This window comes from Ursus arctos, unplaced genomic scaffold (genome assembly GCF_023065955.2).
Source record: "Ursus arctos isolate Adak ecotype North America unplaced genomic scaffold, UrsArc2.0 scaffold_14, whole genome shotgun sequence".
NCBI classification, from domain to species: Eukaryota; Metazoa; Chordata; class Mammalia; order Carnivora; family Ursidae; genus Ursus; species Ursus arctos.
Window position 1 is genome coordinate 28,562,885 of NW_026622808.1, and position 16,020 is coordinate 28,578,904.

General features: G+C 59.1%; 1 protein-coding gene across 1 annotated transcript; it reads right to left on the reverse strand.

Annotated features, from left to right (window-relative positions):
- Positions 1-69: 69 nt before the first annotated feature.
- On the reverse strand, positions 70-15,849 carry COPE (COPI coat complex subunit epsilon). The gene is made up of 10 exons (XM_026500569.4): positions 15,677-15,849; positions 10,575-10,637; positions 8,995-9,095; positions 6,340-6,492; positions 5,034-5,087; positions 4,490-4,571; positions 3,412-3,567; positions 1,536-1,604; positions 401-475; positions 70-267 (listed from the first exon to the last, which is right to left on the reverse strand). The coding sequence occupies exons 1-10, from the start codon at positions 15,800-15,802 to the stop codon at positions 220-222; spliced, it is 927 nt and encodes a 308-aa protein (XP_026356354.1). The 5' UTR covers positions 15,803-15,849; the 3' UTR covers positions 70-219.
- Positions 15,850-16,020: the final 171 nt, after the last annotated feature.

Sequence of the window (16,020 nt, forward strand, 5' to 3'; positions counted from 1 at the left end):
TCCCTTCTGAGCCTTGGTTCCCACACGTCCCTCCCAAAGTGGCCAGAGCAGACATGGATCAGGCGGGGCTTCCCATGGCGGAGACGTTTATTGACAAGAGGGGCACTGGGCTGGGCTTCCAGCATCCGCCTCTGGCCAGAACAAGTGAGAGAGCCCAGGAGGGGCGCCCAGCAGGAGGCCTCACTGAGCCAAGGCCCGGAACCACGGCTGGGGCCAGCCTCACGCGCTGGGAGCGTACTGCAGCACCAGCCGGTCAAAGTCATTCTCCTTCAACGTGGAGGGCGGACGGCGGGGGAAGAAAGAGAGAGAGAGAGCATGAGTCAGGACCCCAGTCATCAGCCTCCCCCGGCCCCACCCAGGGGGTCTGGGGACCTGGGACAGACCGTCCCCTTGGGCTCACCTTGGCCTGGTACTCCTTGATGAAAGGGTGGGACCGGTGTGCGTCCTTCAGCTGGGACAGGTAGCGGTTTGTCACCTGCAGGGGAGAGGAGGCCAGATGAGCTGAACAGGGGCCCCTGGGGCACCTCTCATGTACAGGGCAAGGGGAGGGGTGGGGGGGTAAGGGCTGCCGAGCTGACCCCAAGCAAGGGCCCGTCTCCCATCACCTCCATCACTCTACCCTGAAATCTGGCTGATGACAGGACCCTCAGGGTCAGGCGGGAAGACGGGGGCAGCTGGCTCAGAGCCTACACTCGCTCAGCACACGGCGGAAGCATGCTCCACACGGTTCAGGGAGTGGGTCGGAGGGACCCAGGCCCTGGGAGAGGGCAGAAGGCCAGGAGGAGTGCAGGGCAGGTCAGGGGGAACAGGGTTGGGAGGGGAGGTGGGTTTGTTCTGGGCACACTGTACAGAGAAACCCAAGATCTTGCTATTAGAACGTGGACCCCAGACAGCGCCCCTTCTGCCAACCTCACCCCACCTCCCCAGGCCCGCCCTGACTACATGGGCTGGGGGCAGCTGTCTCCCCAAGACTAGGGGTCCAGTGCTGTTTCTGGGGTGAGTGGGAGAGTCGTCCTGTCTGCTATCCTACGCTATTCTACGCTAGCCCCAAGGCTGCCCCGGGGGGGGGGGGGGCTCGTACAAGGGATGGGTGACAGACTGCCAGGGACCCTGGGGGTGAGTCCCTGGCCAACTGGGCCAGTCAGCCACCTGAACAGCGGTGCCACAGAGTTCTCCCTCCCTTTCCACCCTCAGACAACGTGGGCTCACAGGGACTGCTCCCCTGGGCCCCTCTTCTCTGCTCTTTTGCCCACCGCCCACCCGGACGTGGCACAGCTGGGGGTCCCGGCTCAGCCGGCCCTGGCTTGGGCACGCTCGGAGGCACGGCCCGCTAGTTCACAGGGCCCATGGGAGCAGCTGGCCTACAGCCTCGGCACCCGCGACACCGACTTCCCAGGGCCCCTCGTGATGGCAACTGCACCCCCTCCAAAGGAGTGGGCTTCTCCCCGAGACCCTGAGCTTCGTCCGGAGCTGGGGCCGCACCACAAGCTGGCACCACGGAGGCTAGAAAACCTCCCTGCACCAGGGGGTCCTACCTCGGGGGGCTTGCCCAGGTGCTGTGAAAGGACAATGAGGTTGATCAGTGTCTCCGGGTGGCCACTGTCCTGGAAACACAAGAGACACCAGCGAGCTGGGTCAGCTCCCCCAGACCCCCAACTCAGACTGCTCACCCCCATCTCTGGTGGGAAAATGGCTCCCACCCACCCAGGGTGAAGACATGACCCATGCGAGGTCACACCCTCAGAGGTGGGGCAGGGGGACCCGAAGTGCGCCTCCTGGCCACTCTGCAAGGCGGTGACCTCAGGGCCCTCCTTTCTGCCTGGGCGGCAGCATGGTGGCAAAGGGGGCTGCAGCCCCAACCCGCCTTCCCCCCTCCCCGCCTCTCCGCAACAGTGGCTTCCCCTCTGAGCCTGCTGTCTCATCTGCGGGCCAGGATGAGACAGGGCCCCCCTGCTGGTCGTGGTTATCACACCAGTCGCAAAGGAACAGAGCCCAGCCCAAGGCAGCCTGCCCGCCCATCACAGGCAAGCTCTCCCTCTCGCTGCAAAAATGAGGTCTGAGACCACGGGGCAGACCCCACCCGCCCCTCCTGCTCTCCAGGGGCCTTGGCAAGAAGCTGCCGGGAAATTACCAGAACATTCAAGTGCGTGACCTCATCCCACCCACCCACACAGGGCTCTGAGGCACAGGGAACCCTGGGACCTGGCCCAGGACCACCTTGGCCAGGAAGGCCAGACCGCTGCAGGGAGCCCCGACTGGGCACTTGGAGAGACAGAGCAACCCGGACACGAGGTATTGCAGGTTCAAGGGGCTGCACGGACCCCAGCCTCCTGCACAGACCCGGCTCCACTCCACGGCTGCCCTTCTTTGGGGAGACTCAACTCCCCCCCTTAGTCTCCTCAGCAACTGTCATGGGGGACAGTGGCACGTGCTCACAGAAGCAAAACGAGGGGAACGCCAAAGGAGTGGGAAGGACAGTGGAAAGCATGGGGTGGCCCACAGGCGCTGGGCCGAGTGAGGCCATGACATGCCTCGGGCATTGGGGGGGTCAGGGCCACGGGGCAGCAAGCCAGCCCAGGCGGGGTCTCAGAGAATGAGGACAGATGGATGTAATTTAACTGGGGACCCCACCACCCTCTCCTTCTGGGGCAGAGACACCCCAGCACGCCAGGCATTCCTGCATCCAGCAGTCCGGTGAAGGTCGGAGCCTGTCAGGGAGGCACGGTGGCCAGCATGGACACAGGGCGCCTGGCGGGGCAAGGCAGCTCCACGCGTACAGCTGATGGCCCCTGGCCTGTCCCTGATCAGCAAACAACCTCCTGTCGGTAACCTGACCCCTCGCCCAGATACAGGGGAGAAAGCTTCCTGCTGGTGTCTGTTTCTCGCTACATCAAGAAATGTTTTCCAAAAACAGAAAAAACTTCGACGTTTCCTCTGATTATAAAAATAATACACAAGACTTCACGTGTTGGGGGAAGACGGCGGGGGCTGCCCTGCCAGGGCCTCACTCGTGGTCCCTCTTCTAGACCCGGACAGGCCCAGGCAACGCCTCCCGTCAGCAGCCCGCTCTCCCCTTGGTAATGAATGGCGGGCATCTCTTCCAAGCACTGGCTCGGGTGAGGTGTCACATCAAGAGGCCCACAGACCGGGCAGCCAAGGTGACAACGAGACCTTCAGCGCAGCTCGGGCCACCTGAAGCCCAGGACAAAGGGATCCTCCCATTTCCAAGAGAAGCCACAATCAACGTTTCTACTTGCAATCCGCGTCTTCACTGATGTGGTATTAAAACAAATCCCCACGTGGTCACGGGCCAGGCCCGTGGGCTCCCTCTGCCCGGTCTGCCTCTGCAGCAAGCCCCACGGCCCCTGCCGCCCCCACCGGGAGCCGCGGCGCGGGCCGGGCCTGCCGCACCTTGTCCAGCGCCTCCTGCAGCACGCCTTCGGCGGCCTCCCATCGGCCCTGGGCCATGTGGCAGGCCGCCTGCCCGCTGAGCAGCAGCAGCGTGGGTGAGCACTTGTCAGCCATCTCCTGGAAGATGTAGTAGGCGTCCTGCAGCTTCTCGCCACCCTGCGGGGACAGTTCCCACACCACTGGTTTGCCGCCCTGCTTCCCAGCCCCACCACCGCCCGCTCCCTCAGAGCAGAGGGACGCCAGCACGCCGCCACTTTGCTGACGTGATGCCGGCCTGGCGAGCGCGCGGCAGGCAGTCCCTGCACCCCTCTCTGTCACTGGCAGTCCTGACCCCGACCGCCCTTTCTGAATGAAAGGTTCTGTCTGCCCGCTGAAGACGCAGCATCACCCTTACAGGGGAGCCTGAGACCAAGACGTGCTTCTGAAAAAATGCAGAGCTGGCGAAGAGTGGGCAGGGTTCACCCCACAAAACTGGACAGATACCGGAAACCGGCTTGGGTGAGGCCTCAGCCCCCCAAGGCCAGTGCAGGCGCACGCGGACGGGGAACACATTTTAAGCAGCCCATACAAAAAAATACGACTTAGAGAGAGGAAGCCCAGTGCCAAAAGCCAGAAAAAGGGCCGCTGCCAAGAGGGCAGCGGGGGGGTGGGGGGGTGCCCAGGCATGGGAGATGGGGGCTCGGCGCAGGGGAAGGTGCGAGGGGGACACTGGCCACTGCCCAGTGCCAGGAGCCCACAGAGCAAGCTGAGCAGGAGCCACGCTTGGGGTGGCCCCGGGAGGCTGCACGGCCAGGCTGGCCCACGCGTTCCATCAGGTCTGCGTGCAGAGCCCCCCCCCCCCAGCTCATTCACTCTGGCTCTGGCCAAGCTGCTCAGCTGTGAGGACCCGGGAATAGGGCTGGGGGTTCCCCTGGGGGATGGGCCCTGGCCCCAAAGGAAGCAGCAGGTCCAGTGTATCCAGAGAAGCCCGCACCGGCACTCTCCCCACAGGAGCGGCCGGTGCCGCATGCAGGGGGCACCTCCCCTTTCCCAGCTCTCCGATGCGCCCTCGTTCCCCCAGCACGGCCCAGGGGCTCACCACGGCCAGATTGACCCATGCGGTGGCCAGCTGTGTGAGGGTGGCATCCTCGTCCTGGTCCTGCATTTTCTTCAGCTCCTTCCTGGGGACAGAGGAGAAGGGTAGGAGGGAGCCCCCCCGCATTCCTGCTTACAGGGCAAACACCGGGGCTGGCTCGCGGCCCCCGCCCGGCTGCCCCCACTGCACACTTGGGAAGCCCACCCCAACTCTGCAGGTCCCACCGTCCACAACACAGAAGGAAACTGAGGCAAGGACAGCACCGTCCCTTGTCCCAGGCAAGCACCCCACAGGGAACAGCAGGTACACCACAGGGTGTCACCCCAACGGGCTACAATGAAGTGACTAAGGAAGCGATCGTATCACTAATGCTCTGGGCCTCCGAGAGCGCCCGGGGAGGGTACCCATGCTGGGTGCCCCCTAGCGGGCAGAGGCCTGGCTTCTGGGGAGCATGGCGTCCTGACATGGCCTGGCCGCTGCTCAGACAGCCCTGAGGCCCAGGCCCAAGCCTGGGAGGCACAGGTAGGGACACATGGGAGAGACGTACCGGGCGAGGTCCAGGCGGTCCAGCTTCAGCAAGATCTGCACGGTCATGGCCATGCTGCAGGACAGAGCGGCAGTCAGCCGGCACCCTCGTCACTAGGCTGCCTGTCGGGGCTCCCTCCGCACAGGCCCCACCTCCAGGAACATTCCTAGGAGTGCTTGGGCGGCCAGCGCTGCCTCGCCGAGGGCAAAGCTGAGCCGCACTGGACTCAGACCCAGGCACTGTGTGCCGGGCCAAGTCTCCCACTGCTTCCCGGGGCCCTGGCTCCCCCATCTCACCACTGAGCACACTTGGGGCTGGAGATTTCGTGGGGTCCCAAGCTGTCCCACTCTGACTACCCTGAGGCTGGGGCACCCGGTCCGTGCCCCACTCCTGGTGCCAGGGGACACCGCCCCATGGCAGGAGTCCAGGGAGCAAGCTGAGCAGCCTAACCCAGGGTCAGCCCCCAGAGAAGGCTGGGGGTCCAGTCCCAGAGGTGCTGTGTGGGGCAGGTGCTCACCCCCTCCGGTTCCCGCACCCCTGGCTTCCTTCTCTGCCTGACAGCTGTGACCACCGATGATGTATGCAGTCACTCGTCCCCACATTTTCCCGCCCAGATCAACCCGTGTAGGAGTCTGAGAAATAGTAACAGAGTCTGCTGCCTTGTAAGCTGCTGTCAGACCTATTTCTAAGCTGCCACAGATCCGTTTCTGGATGGAGGGGGGATATAAACAGATACAAAAATGAACCTGTGACCAGCGAACCAAGGGACAGCAGGCACCAGGGAGTTCACAGGGAAGGGCTGTCGCACCCTCTGGGCCGGAGCCCTGGACACAGCGCCCCAGATGCAGGGCTGGCCCAGAGTCACCTCCTGCGGTGGGGGGTGGAGCCCAGGGTGCACTGCAAGGGGCTCCGGCACCCCAGCTCTGGAGTGCCCTGAATGGGGGCCAGCCTCAGGGGAGGGCCTAGGGGAACGCGGGGAGGACATGGAAAGGCCAGGGCCCAGGAACACAGGGCTCCGTGGTGGGGGTGGGGGTACAGAAACCACAGGCAGAAACAAAGGTGCTTTCTCCTCTGCCATCGGGAGCAGAGGGTTTCCAGCCCTGGGAGCCGTGTCCTTGGGAACAGCAGCCTAGCCGTGCAGAAAGGAGTGTCTCCTGGACCAAGAATGGGAGCTGCAGCCTGAATGGGAAGCCTGGGCCCCACCGGTCTCACCCAGCAGTCCCCCACTGTTCCCATGACAACGGCCAATGAGGCCTTGAGCAGCCTGGAGACCAGAGGGGCCGCTCAGGCCTCCAGGCCTTCCCCCTGGAACAGGGAGGACACTCACCACTCCAGGCTGTCCCCCTGGTGCAGGGCACGCAGGGCCGCATCTGGGTTCTGGTCGTGGAAGTAGATGGAGGCGGCCATCAGCAGGAAGGTGGTGTTGGTCACGTCCACACTCCTGCTCATCTCCCGGTCCAGCTCGGCCACAATCGAGTCCCTGCAAAACAAGGCTGCTGAGGGCCTGTGGCCAGGGGTGGGAAGCAGCCTCGGCCCTGTGGGAACAGACAGGTCCAGAGAGGGTGGGTCAGGCCCCCAGGGGAACACAGCAGCTGCAGGCAGAATGGGCCCAGCTTGGGGCACCAGATGTGGCTCAGATGGCTGGGTGTCTACCTTCGGCTCAAGTCATGATCCCCAGGTCCTGGGATCGAGCCCCATGTCGGGCTCCCAGCTCAGCAGGGAGTCAGCTTCTCCCCCTGCCTCTCTCCCTGCTTGTGCTCTCTCTCTCTCCCCCTCAAATGAATAAATAAAAACTTAAAAAAAAAAAAAAAAAAAAAAAGGAACAAACGGGCCCAGCTGTCTCCGTCGAGTCCCACTGGGTGCCAGCTTCACCGCCTTCCCACTGGCACTTCTCACCCTTACGCAGAGAAACTGAGGCTGGCTGGTTTCAGGCCAGCTTGTGAGGAGATGTGCTGCAGGAGGGGCCACGTCCACAAAGCAGCACAGATCACTGCCTAGGCCTACAGATCTCCTGGCCCTCAGAGCTAGGGGGCTGTAGTGTCCACACCATCCCGGATGTGGAGGGACAGGCTGACTTGACAGGGGTGCCTCTCTGGAGGCAGGAAGCCACACAGATGAATCTCACACGAGTGACATCGCTGTCTTCCCAAGGAGGCCGGCTGCTCCTGGCAGGTGGGCCACATGCTGGGCTGGGGGCCAGGCTGGCGTCAGGGCTCTGCCAAGGATCAGCTGGTTCCCCCACAGGCCACAGGACGCCCGAACCACAATCTGCCTAACTAGAAAACAGAGCGAGTACCCTCGTTTCAAAAGGCTGCTGAGCAGCTGACAGGAGAAGGGAACAAGGGCCAGGCCCTGAGTCGCTGCCAGACAAAAGCTGCTGTTCAGGGCCCGCAGGATCTCTGGGGGGCTGCTGGTCAGGGTCTCCGTCTAAGGCCTTGGAGGATGGGGACACGCCTGTCACTGTCCTCGTGCCCACCAAGGTGTCTGACGGACAAATGACTTCAAAGCTGGGACTACTTCCTGCTCTGCACACCCAGATCGCTTACAGGGGGTGACAGAGTTGGCGTGGAGCCCTCATGGTCACCACACGACGTTCCCTGCCTGGTTTGTGGTGCCGAGAGTACACACAGCGCCTGCTGTTGCTAATGTGACGGGAGCGTCACACGCTGTGACTGTAACACGTCATCGTTCACCTACAGGTCCCGGGACTTTCTCCACAGCCTGCCTGCTGGGCTGCCTAAGGAGTTTGTGCCGCCGGGCCGGACGCACCCTGAACCCCTCCGCCTTCCCGAGCCCCTGCCCCAGGCCACACAGCAGCCCCTGCTCCGAGACGGCCCAGAGTCCCCTCCTCCTATGAAAGGAGAATAGAGCTTGTCACCCCGGCTCATGAAGTGTGGAGAGGCAGAAAGGACGGCCTCAGGAGCCTGCCTGTCTTGGTGTCCTGGGGCTGCTGTCACAAAGCATCACAAACTGGGAAGATGCAGCAGGAACAGACTCTCTCACGGAGAAGTTCTGGAAGGCAGAAGCCCGATATCCAAGCATGGGCAGGGAAGTTGCTTCTGAGGCCTTTGAGGGTGAATCCATCCCCAGCCCCTCTCCTGGCTTCAGCATGCTGCCCACAGTCCTTGTCACCCCTTGGCTTCTGTGTCACCCCAATTCTGACTCCATCTTCACGCAGGCTTCCCCTCTGTACCTTCTCTGTCTTCTCGTTTGTCTCTTATGAGGACACGAGATTCAGGGCCCACCTTATATCCAGGACGATCTCCAGATCCTTCACTAATCACATTTGGAAAGACCTCATTTCCAATGACGTGGCACTCATAAGTTCTGGGGATCAGAACCTGGGAGCCCCCATTCAGCTGTCACTGCTGACAAGTAAATCCCCCCGGAGCCTCAAGCTTCAAGGGCGAAGGAGCCCAAACAGGAGACGGGGCACAGAATGCTGCCCCCCTTAAGGGCAGTGCTGGGGGTCACAGCAGGTGGTCTCCCTCACACCCAGGAGCCAAAGACACCGTTGGTGGCCCCGGAGAGTAGCACAGTATCAACAAGGCCATGATCAAGTCCTGGTCTAAGGAGTTCCGCTGGGCAGAGACTGGGGAAGGCCTCTGTGTGAGGCTCCAGGTCACTACAAAGGATGCTCCAGGGTGGCGGGAGGTCTCGGGGCTGGGCAGGGGGGCAGGGGAAGAGCCACAGAGCAGAGCGTCTCCACGTCATGGGCCAGGCTGTTCCCTATCCCAGGCACCCTGTGGGGAGCAGATATGAACGTAAAAGTTCCTAATCCCGGGGGCCTCACAACCAGCCCTTCCTGGGGTGGGGGAAGCGGAGGTGCAGAGGCAGAGCCCAAAGCACCTGAGCAAGTATCCTGGCCGGCAACAGAATGAAAGGCTCACACAAATGGCCCAGCAGGGGAGGAATGTGCTTTCACTGAGGCCCCAGGAGGTGAGGGCGGGGGAGACGCCCACCCCTGCCCTCCCATCCTCACCTCTGGCTGTCGTTGGCCAGGTACTCGGCAAACATGCGCACGGCCTGGAGCTCGGGGGCCGAGGAGGGCTTGATCTCGTCCAGGACCACACCGTATTTCCTCTGCAGTCAAGACAAGCACACCGTCAGCTTGTCCTGCTCTCCCGTGGGGCTCAGCCCTCAGCCCCCAGGAACACACGAGAGCTTTCTTAGGGCTCTAGCAGCACCCTGGCAGAGCCCCAACACCTGGAACCAACGGCTGCCACGAGAGCCCACCACCAGCATCCACCACCCCCAGGGACTCCTCAGCCTGCCAGCGGCCAGCTCTGCTACGGCATCTGCTGGGAGCCAGCACGGCGACACCCACCACTCCAGCTGGAGACCCCAGCTGCTCACTGTCCAGCCCCCAGGGCTGGGGTGACAGGGCGAGTGCCCTGCCGCTCTGGGGGAAATGCAAGGTCTGCGCGTCCGGACATGCACCCCCTCCCTGCTACACTCAGAACCGGTGGCGGTGGTCACTGCTGGGAGGGGAACTGGAGCCCCATTTTCACCGCACCCCTTTCTAGGTGGTTTTGATGTTTTTGCTGCCACCTACAGGTGGTCCTTCTTTTTAAACACGCGTCTACACCACAAGGAGATTCCGATGGCGTACATGGGGCAGCCCCTCTGCTGGGGGCCACACATGCTCTTCACCGGCAAGGGCGGGGGGCGGGGCGGGTGTGATCAATGGGAAGGTGGGAGGGTCCCATCAGGCTCCAGAACACTCCACAGAGGGCAAGACGTCAACAGAACCAGGAAGCCACCCAGGGCCTGATGTGAGGTGGAGGCAGCCACAGAGCCATGTGCCCAGGACAGATCAGTGTCCAAGGCGGAGACTTGGGGGAGAAGGCGGGTGGGAGGCCGGCTGCTGGTGGGCCTTGGCGGGGAAGACCGGGGCAGGGCACAAGTCGGTCCTGTCTGCACCATCTGGACTGCATGCACGCCCAGAGCAAGAAGAAACACTGCCTGTGGGCCGGGGGCAGGTGCACAGGAGTCTCTCCGCTATCTACTTGGTTATTCTGAAAACCTAAAGCTGTACTACACAAATCAGAACCTATTCGTTACATCCAATCCAATCAAATCAATTACAGAAAATCAATCAAAACCTACTGATTACATTAAAAGAAAAGAAAGAAGAGGGAGAGGGGCGCCTGGGTGGCACAGCGGTTGGGCGTCTGCCTTCGGCTCAGGGCGTGATCCCGGCGTTACGGGATCGAGCCCCACATCAGGCTCCTCCGCTATGAGCCTGCTTCTTCCTCTCCCACTCCCCTGCCTGTGTTCCCTCTCTCGCTGGCTGTCTCTATCTCTGTCGAATAAATAAATAAAATCCTTAAAAAAAAAAAAAAAAAAGAAAGAAGAGGGAGAAATCCCTATACTGGTCCTTGGGCCTGGTGAGTCCACAACCTGGGGAACAGGGCCACCTACTTGTGGAGGCCACACGGGCTGCTCCAACTCCTGGACTCTGCCCTCCTTTGTCTGCGTCCCCACCCTCGTCCCCGCCCAGCACTCTGTTCCTTTACTCTCCTGTCCCAGAGGCCTTGGAGGTCACAGGCCCACACTCACCTGTGCAAGGTATGCTCTGTACAGGAAGACATCCCTTTCCACGTCTCTCTCCGGGCTTGAGGGCTGCAGAGAGAGACCGATCAGAATGCTTGCACCACGTGTCAGACAGGTCCTCAGGGGAGGCCAGGAGCAAGCAGCTTCCTACATCCCAGCCCTGATCTTGTCGCAGACCCTCACCACCCCAGGAAGGGGGCTGATCCTCACCCGCCTCCATCCGGGTGAGGAAAGTGGGGCACCCACTCAAGCTGCACAGCAAGGGGCCAGGGTGGAGCCCATGCCTTTAACCACTGGACAGGCAGCCACTCATCCTGACGGGGGCCCCCAGGGTGCAGTGAGTCAAAACAGAAGCTGCTCAATGGCAGGGGTGGTCCAAGATGTTGGGGGGAAATGCTCCAGTGTGCCTGGGTTTATAAAAGTAGAGAGAACAGGGGCGCCTGGGTGGCTCAGTTGGTTAAGCGTCTGCCTTCGGCTCAGGTCGTGATCTCAGGATCCTGGGACCGAGTCCCACGTCAAGCTCCCTGCTCAGGAGGGAGTCTGCTTCTCCCTCTGCCCCTCCCCTGGCTCGTGCTCGCGCTCTCTCTCTCTCAAATAAATAAATAAAATCTTACAAAAAAATAGAAAAGTAGAGAAAACAGGCCTGGGAGGATTCCCATCCAGAGGTGGATGGGTGATTCCGCAGAACAGACGGGCCCCTGGAGACGTGCAAAAGGGACTGTACTTTTTGTAACAAATACTTCTATGCAGCCTGTTCCTGCCCTGTTTTTGTTCCAAAACACGTTCGAAACACGGAAAACAAAAGAGAAAGGTTTGCCTCGCTCAGAGGAGCTCTCTGGGAGAGCTCGGCGGGGCTGCCCGGGCACGAGCCCTGGTGAGGGGACTTCACACACTGCTCGCTCTGGGACTACGGGGAAGCCCCCCGAGCCCCGGGCAGGCCACGAGGCTACAGGGGCACCGGCCACAGCCAGGAAAGGAAGAAGGCGCGTAGGGATCGGGCGGAAGCTGTGCGGGGAGTGCTAGGAGGATGCCCAGATCTGAGAAAACAGCAATGGCGTCTTTCTAGGCAAATCCTTCCCCGCCTTTTGCGGCTTGGGGATAGCTCGCCAGAATCACGCGAGAACCAAGCCCAGAGGCCCACGCCCACCAATACCGGCCGACCGGAGTGGCCCCTGACTGCCCCCTGCCAGTCCTGAGGAGAGCGAGTCCCATGGGGGGTTGCATCGTGATGGCGTGGGGGCCACCGTCAGGATGGCCACGCCGGACCTTCAGCTCCTTGAGGCTTCCTTCGCTGCTTTGTCCCCAACACGAGGCAGTACCTACCATCTTGCGGACACTTAAGGAATGTCTGACGAGCGAGGCAATGGCACGAGGGTGACACAGCACTACATCCGATCAAGGACAACGACTGACACCCCGAGTGCTCCACGTGGGGCCACCTCAGCTCGAGTCTGTCAGAGATTGCTGGGGCCACTGTAACGAACCACCATAAACGGGGTGGCTGGAAATAACAGAAAATTCTTCTGTCCTGGAGGCCGGCAGCTCAAAGTCAAGGTGTCAGCAGGACCACGCCCCCACCAAAGGCTCTGCAGAGGGTCCTTCTTGGCCTTTTCCAGCTTCTGGGGGCTCCAAGCATTCCTTGGCTTGTGGCCCCATCTCCCCGATCTCTGCCTCTGTCTTCTCCATCTGCCTCAAACCTCTCTTTGCCTTTCTCTTAGGAGAGCACCACTCATTGGCTTCAGGGCTTATCCAAACTCCTGGCTGACTGCATCCAGAAATCCTTTATCGAATTCTATCTGTAATGATCCTTTTGCCAAATAAGTCACGTTCACAGGTTCCGGGTGAACATATCTTTTAGGGGACACCGTTCAACCCAGTATAGGCTGCCCAAGAGGGTTTAGGCGGCCCATGGACCAGAATTAAATCACATCAAATGGCTCAGTGGGGACAGTATGCCCATTCTGGATGCATCAGGGAGAATGGCATGGTTTTGGGCCAGTGTATGTGTCCCACATCACCAAAGAGAGAGCAGCTCCCTGGCTCAGAGGCTGGGCTGCAGTACGCCTCCACCCGCAGCGACCACCAGTCCGCTGTCCGTGACTGTCTCCAGTCCCTCTCGAAGTATAGCAGAGCGCTCTGGTTCTCCCTTTCAGCAGTGACGGAAAGACTAAACGTAATGACAGGAGAAGACTCCAAGAACATATTGCCATGAAGTAAGCAGAACAGACACACAACAGAAGCCAGACAGCAGAGTGTGAGTGTGACACTGAACCTCACAGTGACCCTGGTGAGACAGGTGTCATTGTCTCCATCGGACAAGAGGGGAGACAGGCGCGCAGAGGTGCAGTGACTCGGCCCTGGCGGCACAGAGCATGTAACAGAAGCAGAGTCAGCACAGGTCTGTCTCGATCTTCTCACCGTCTACGTGACCCAGGAAGGAGGCATGCAATGTGTTGGCGAGCCAAATAAGGGATGCCCCCCTGCGAAGTCCATGCCAGTCCCTGGGACCTGGGACCAGCTTCCGTTCTGTCACCAAAGGGACCTTGAAGATGTGATGAAGGTTATGGATCCTAAAATGGGGAGAGTGTGCCAGGTGATGGGGGAGGCCTAATCACAGAAGCCCTTCGTAGCAAGAACTTTAATAGCAGAGAACAGTCAGAAACAATGCGGCAGCAGGAAAAATCCAAGCCAGCCCAAGTGTGAGAAAGATTCGACCCGACACCCTGTGGTTGGTTCTGACGTGGAGAGACCCCATGCAAAATTGAGGACCGGAAAGAAGCCTCTAGGAGCTGAGGCTGGCCCCTGGCTCAGAGCTAGCAACCTCAATGAGTCTGGAAGCATATTCTTCCCTAGAATCTCCAGAAGAGACACAGCCTGGCCAACCCCTTGACTTTAGCCTGATGCAAGCCATGCAGGACTTCCGATCTACAGAAACTGAGCGATAATGAACTTGTGTGGCTGCAAGCTGTCGTTTGTGGTCATTTGTCACAGCAGCGTCAGAAAACGAATACAATCGCGCAAGAGTCATTTCACGTGAGACAGCTTCCTGAAGTCCTTTTTTAGGCTTTATCCCCTTGATGCTCTGCGAAACCAAGCACTGTCAAAGGCCAGAAGCATGAACAAGCAAGGCCTTCGCTACTTCAGAGTCCAAAGTCCTCCCAAGCCTCTGGCTGCCTTGGTAAGAACTCAGCCGGTCCTTTGCTTGGTGCTCCAGTGACCTCCCACACCTTCAGAATAAAATCCGAACCCCTACTGTGGCTCCCGAGGCCCTGTCTGGGGCCCTGCCCACTTCATTCTCCATCCTCCCCCTGCATGCACTCACCTCACTCCCGCTACACCAGCCTTTAATGCTCTGACTACCCGGAGCTCATCTCTGCCTCAGGACCTTTGCGGCAATTTATGGAGTGAGATGCTTCTCAAGGTTCAGTCTCACGTTCAAATGATGGTCAGAGAAGCCAGGGCTTACCGGACCACTCCCAGAGGAAGCGGCCTCCCCCCCGGCCCCCATTTTCCAACTCAGGAGAGTTTTTGTTGTTTTTTTATCTTTAAGAGAGGTGTAGGTGTTGGGTTCTTTTTTAAGTTTATTTATTTATTTTTACTCATCTCTACACCCAATGTGGGGCTCGAACTCATGACCCCAAGATCAAAAGTTGTATGCTCTTCCAACTGAGCCAGCAAGGCGCCTGTCCAACTCAGTACATTTTATCTCACCTTGCCCCCTTAAGCGCTCAAGTTATTACATATTCACTCGCTTCTTTACTCTTTTAATCTCTCTAGGACACTAGGCTATGTGAAAACTAAAAACAAAAAAAAACAAAACCAAAAAAAACACCACCACCACCACCACCACAAAACAAAATCTCGTTGAACATAGAGTCAGGAGGCCAGAAGGGGGAGCTCTCAAACCCTGACACTCCAGGTCAATGGCAGACCCCAACAGAAGAGAGGTACCATTCATTCCCCACAGGAGGAAGCCTACACTTTACCACACCCACAGGAAGATGAAAGATTTTCTCCTTGCCTGGCAATTGCCTAGCCAAGGAGACTGTCACAACTCAGGCAATGAGAAGCCACTAGACTTTGAGCTCCCAGTTTACTCCAATGGATTTTTTGTTTATAACAGCCCCTCTCAATTCCCCCTTTCCCCTGTGGAAGAGCCACCCTCTCTGTTCTCTGGACTTACCTATGGTTTTCCCATAGGTTACATGTCCCAAAGTGCAATTATCCATTAATCCCCAATAAACCCATTTTGCTGGTAAAATAACGGACAATTTTCTTTTTAAGGTTAACAATGAGGGCGCGCAAGACTGTCAATTTCACTGCTCTTAAAGAATCGCCAATAGCTCACTCTCAAAGTGTCAGTAATGTTCATGTCCCTCCCTAAAAGTTCCTGCTAAAGGACCTGCCGCCTCCTCTTGTCATCCACGGGCTGGCCCCTGCCTACCAGGGCTATTTTCTAGCTTTCAAATGGCCAACCTCATTCCCATCACTGTCCATCACATCACCTCCTGACTTCTTGTTTATTTACTCGTTTACGGTCTCCCTGAGGAGCTTAAGGTTTCCAAGAGACCTCAGAGTTTTATCTATCATCTCTTTGAACCCAGCACAAATACACTGCCTGGCCCATAGAGAAGCTCGATGAGGAATGAATGAATGGATGGATGAATTAAATGAATGGGCAAGTCTGGGGAGAAATAACCCGGCTAGTGAGCAGGGTAATGTCCAGGAAACCATTTCTCTCTTGAGCAGCGGTGTTCATATCCTAAAATGAGAATAAACAACAGTCCCTACTTCCCAGGTATGGAGGGTATGGTGACACACGTGGGCTCTCCACAAATGAAAATCACTATTACTATTACTATAGTAGCATAAACACCTTCCTTACTCAAATAACCTTCCACGGCGCAGAACGAGCTTTAAGTGAGAACTATAAAAAACTGTCACGTCTTTGAGTTTCGTCATAGGCAAAGGTAACTCCTCACAGCGTTCTGAAGAGATACACTGGGGGGAAAACGTCGCGAGGAGGATTTTAAAAATCAGATCGCGACCAGTGACCACCAGGAAGCGGCTTTCGCCACCACTATCCCCTCGCCCCCGAGCGGCCGCACCTTCACCCGCTGCGCCTCGTTAATGCACTGCTGGTAGCTGCCAATGTAGAAGGCATTCTTCACGTCGAACAGCTCGTCCACTTCCCCGGAGCCGCCGGACACCGGGCCGGGAGCCGGAGGCGCCATATCTCTGTGGTCCCAGTCGCTCCTCTTCCGGAGGGACACGTCGGCCGGAAGCAGGGGCTCACCGCAAGGCACGCTGGGAATTGTAGTTTATTCTTTCCTGCCTGGCAATGAACCAAACAGGAGTTAAAGGGCGGGAGTCGCAAGAGCGACTCGCAGGGCTTTCGGGAATTGTAGTTTGATTTTATCGCGCGAGCCAATGGAAATCGGGGAAACATGGC

Excerpts from the sequence above, each read along its gene's own strand:
- COPE (XM_026500569.4), bottom strand. The coding sequence starts at position 15,802 with ATGGCGCCTCCGGCTCCCGGCCCGGTGTCCGGCGGCTCCGGGGAAGTG. Across the intron at positions 5,088-6,339 it reads CAGGGGGACAGCCTGGAGTG|CATGGCCATGACCGTGCAGA; the intron begins GTGAGTGTCCTC and ends TCTGTCCTGCAG. Across the intron at positions 4,572-5,033 it reads GACCGCCTGGACCTCGCCCG|GAAGGAGCTGAAGAAAATGC; the intron begins GTACGTCTCTCC and ends CTCTGTCCCCAG.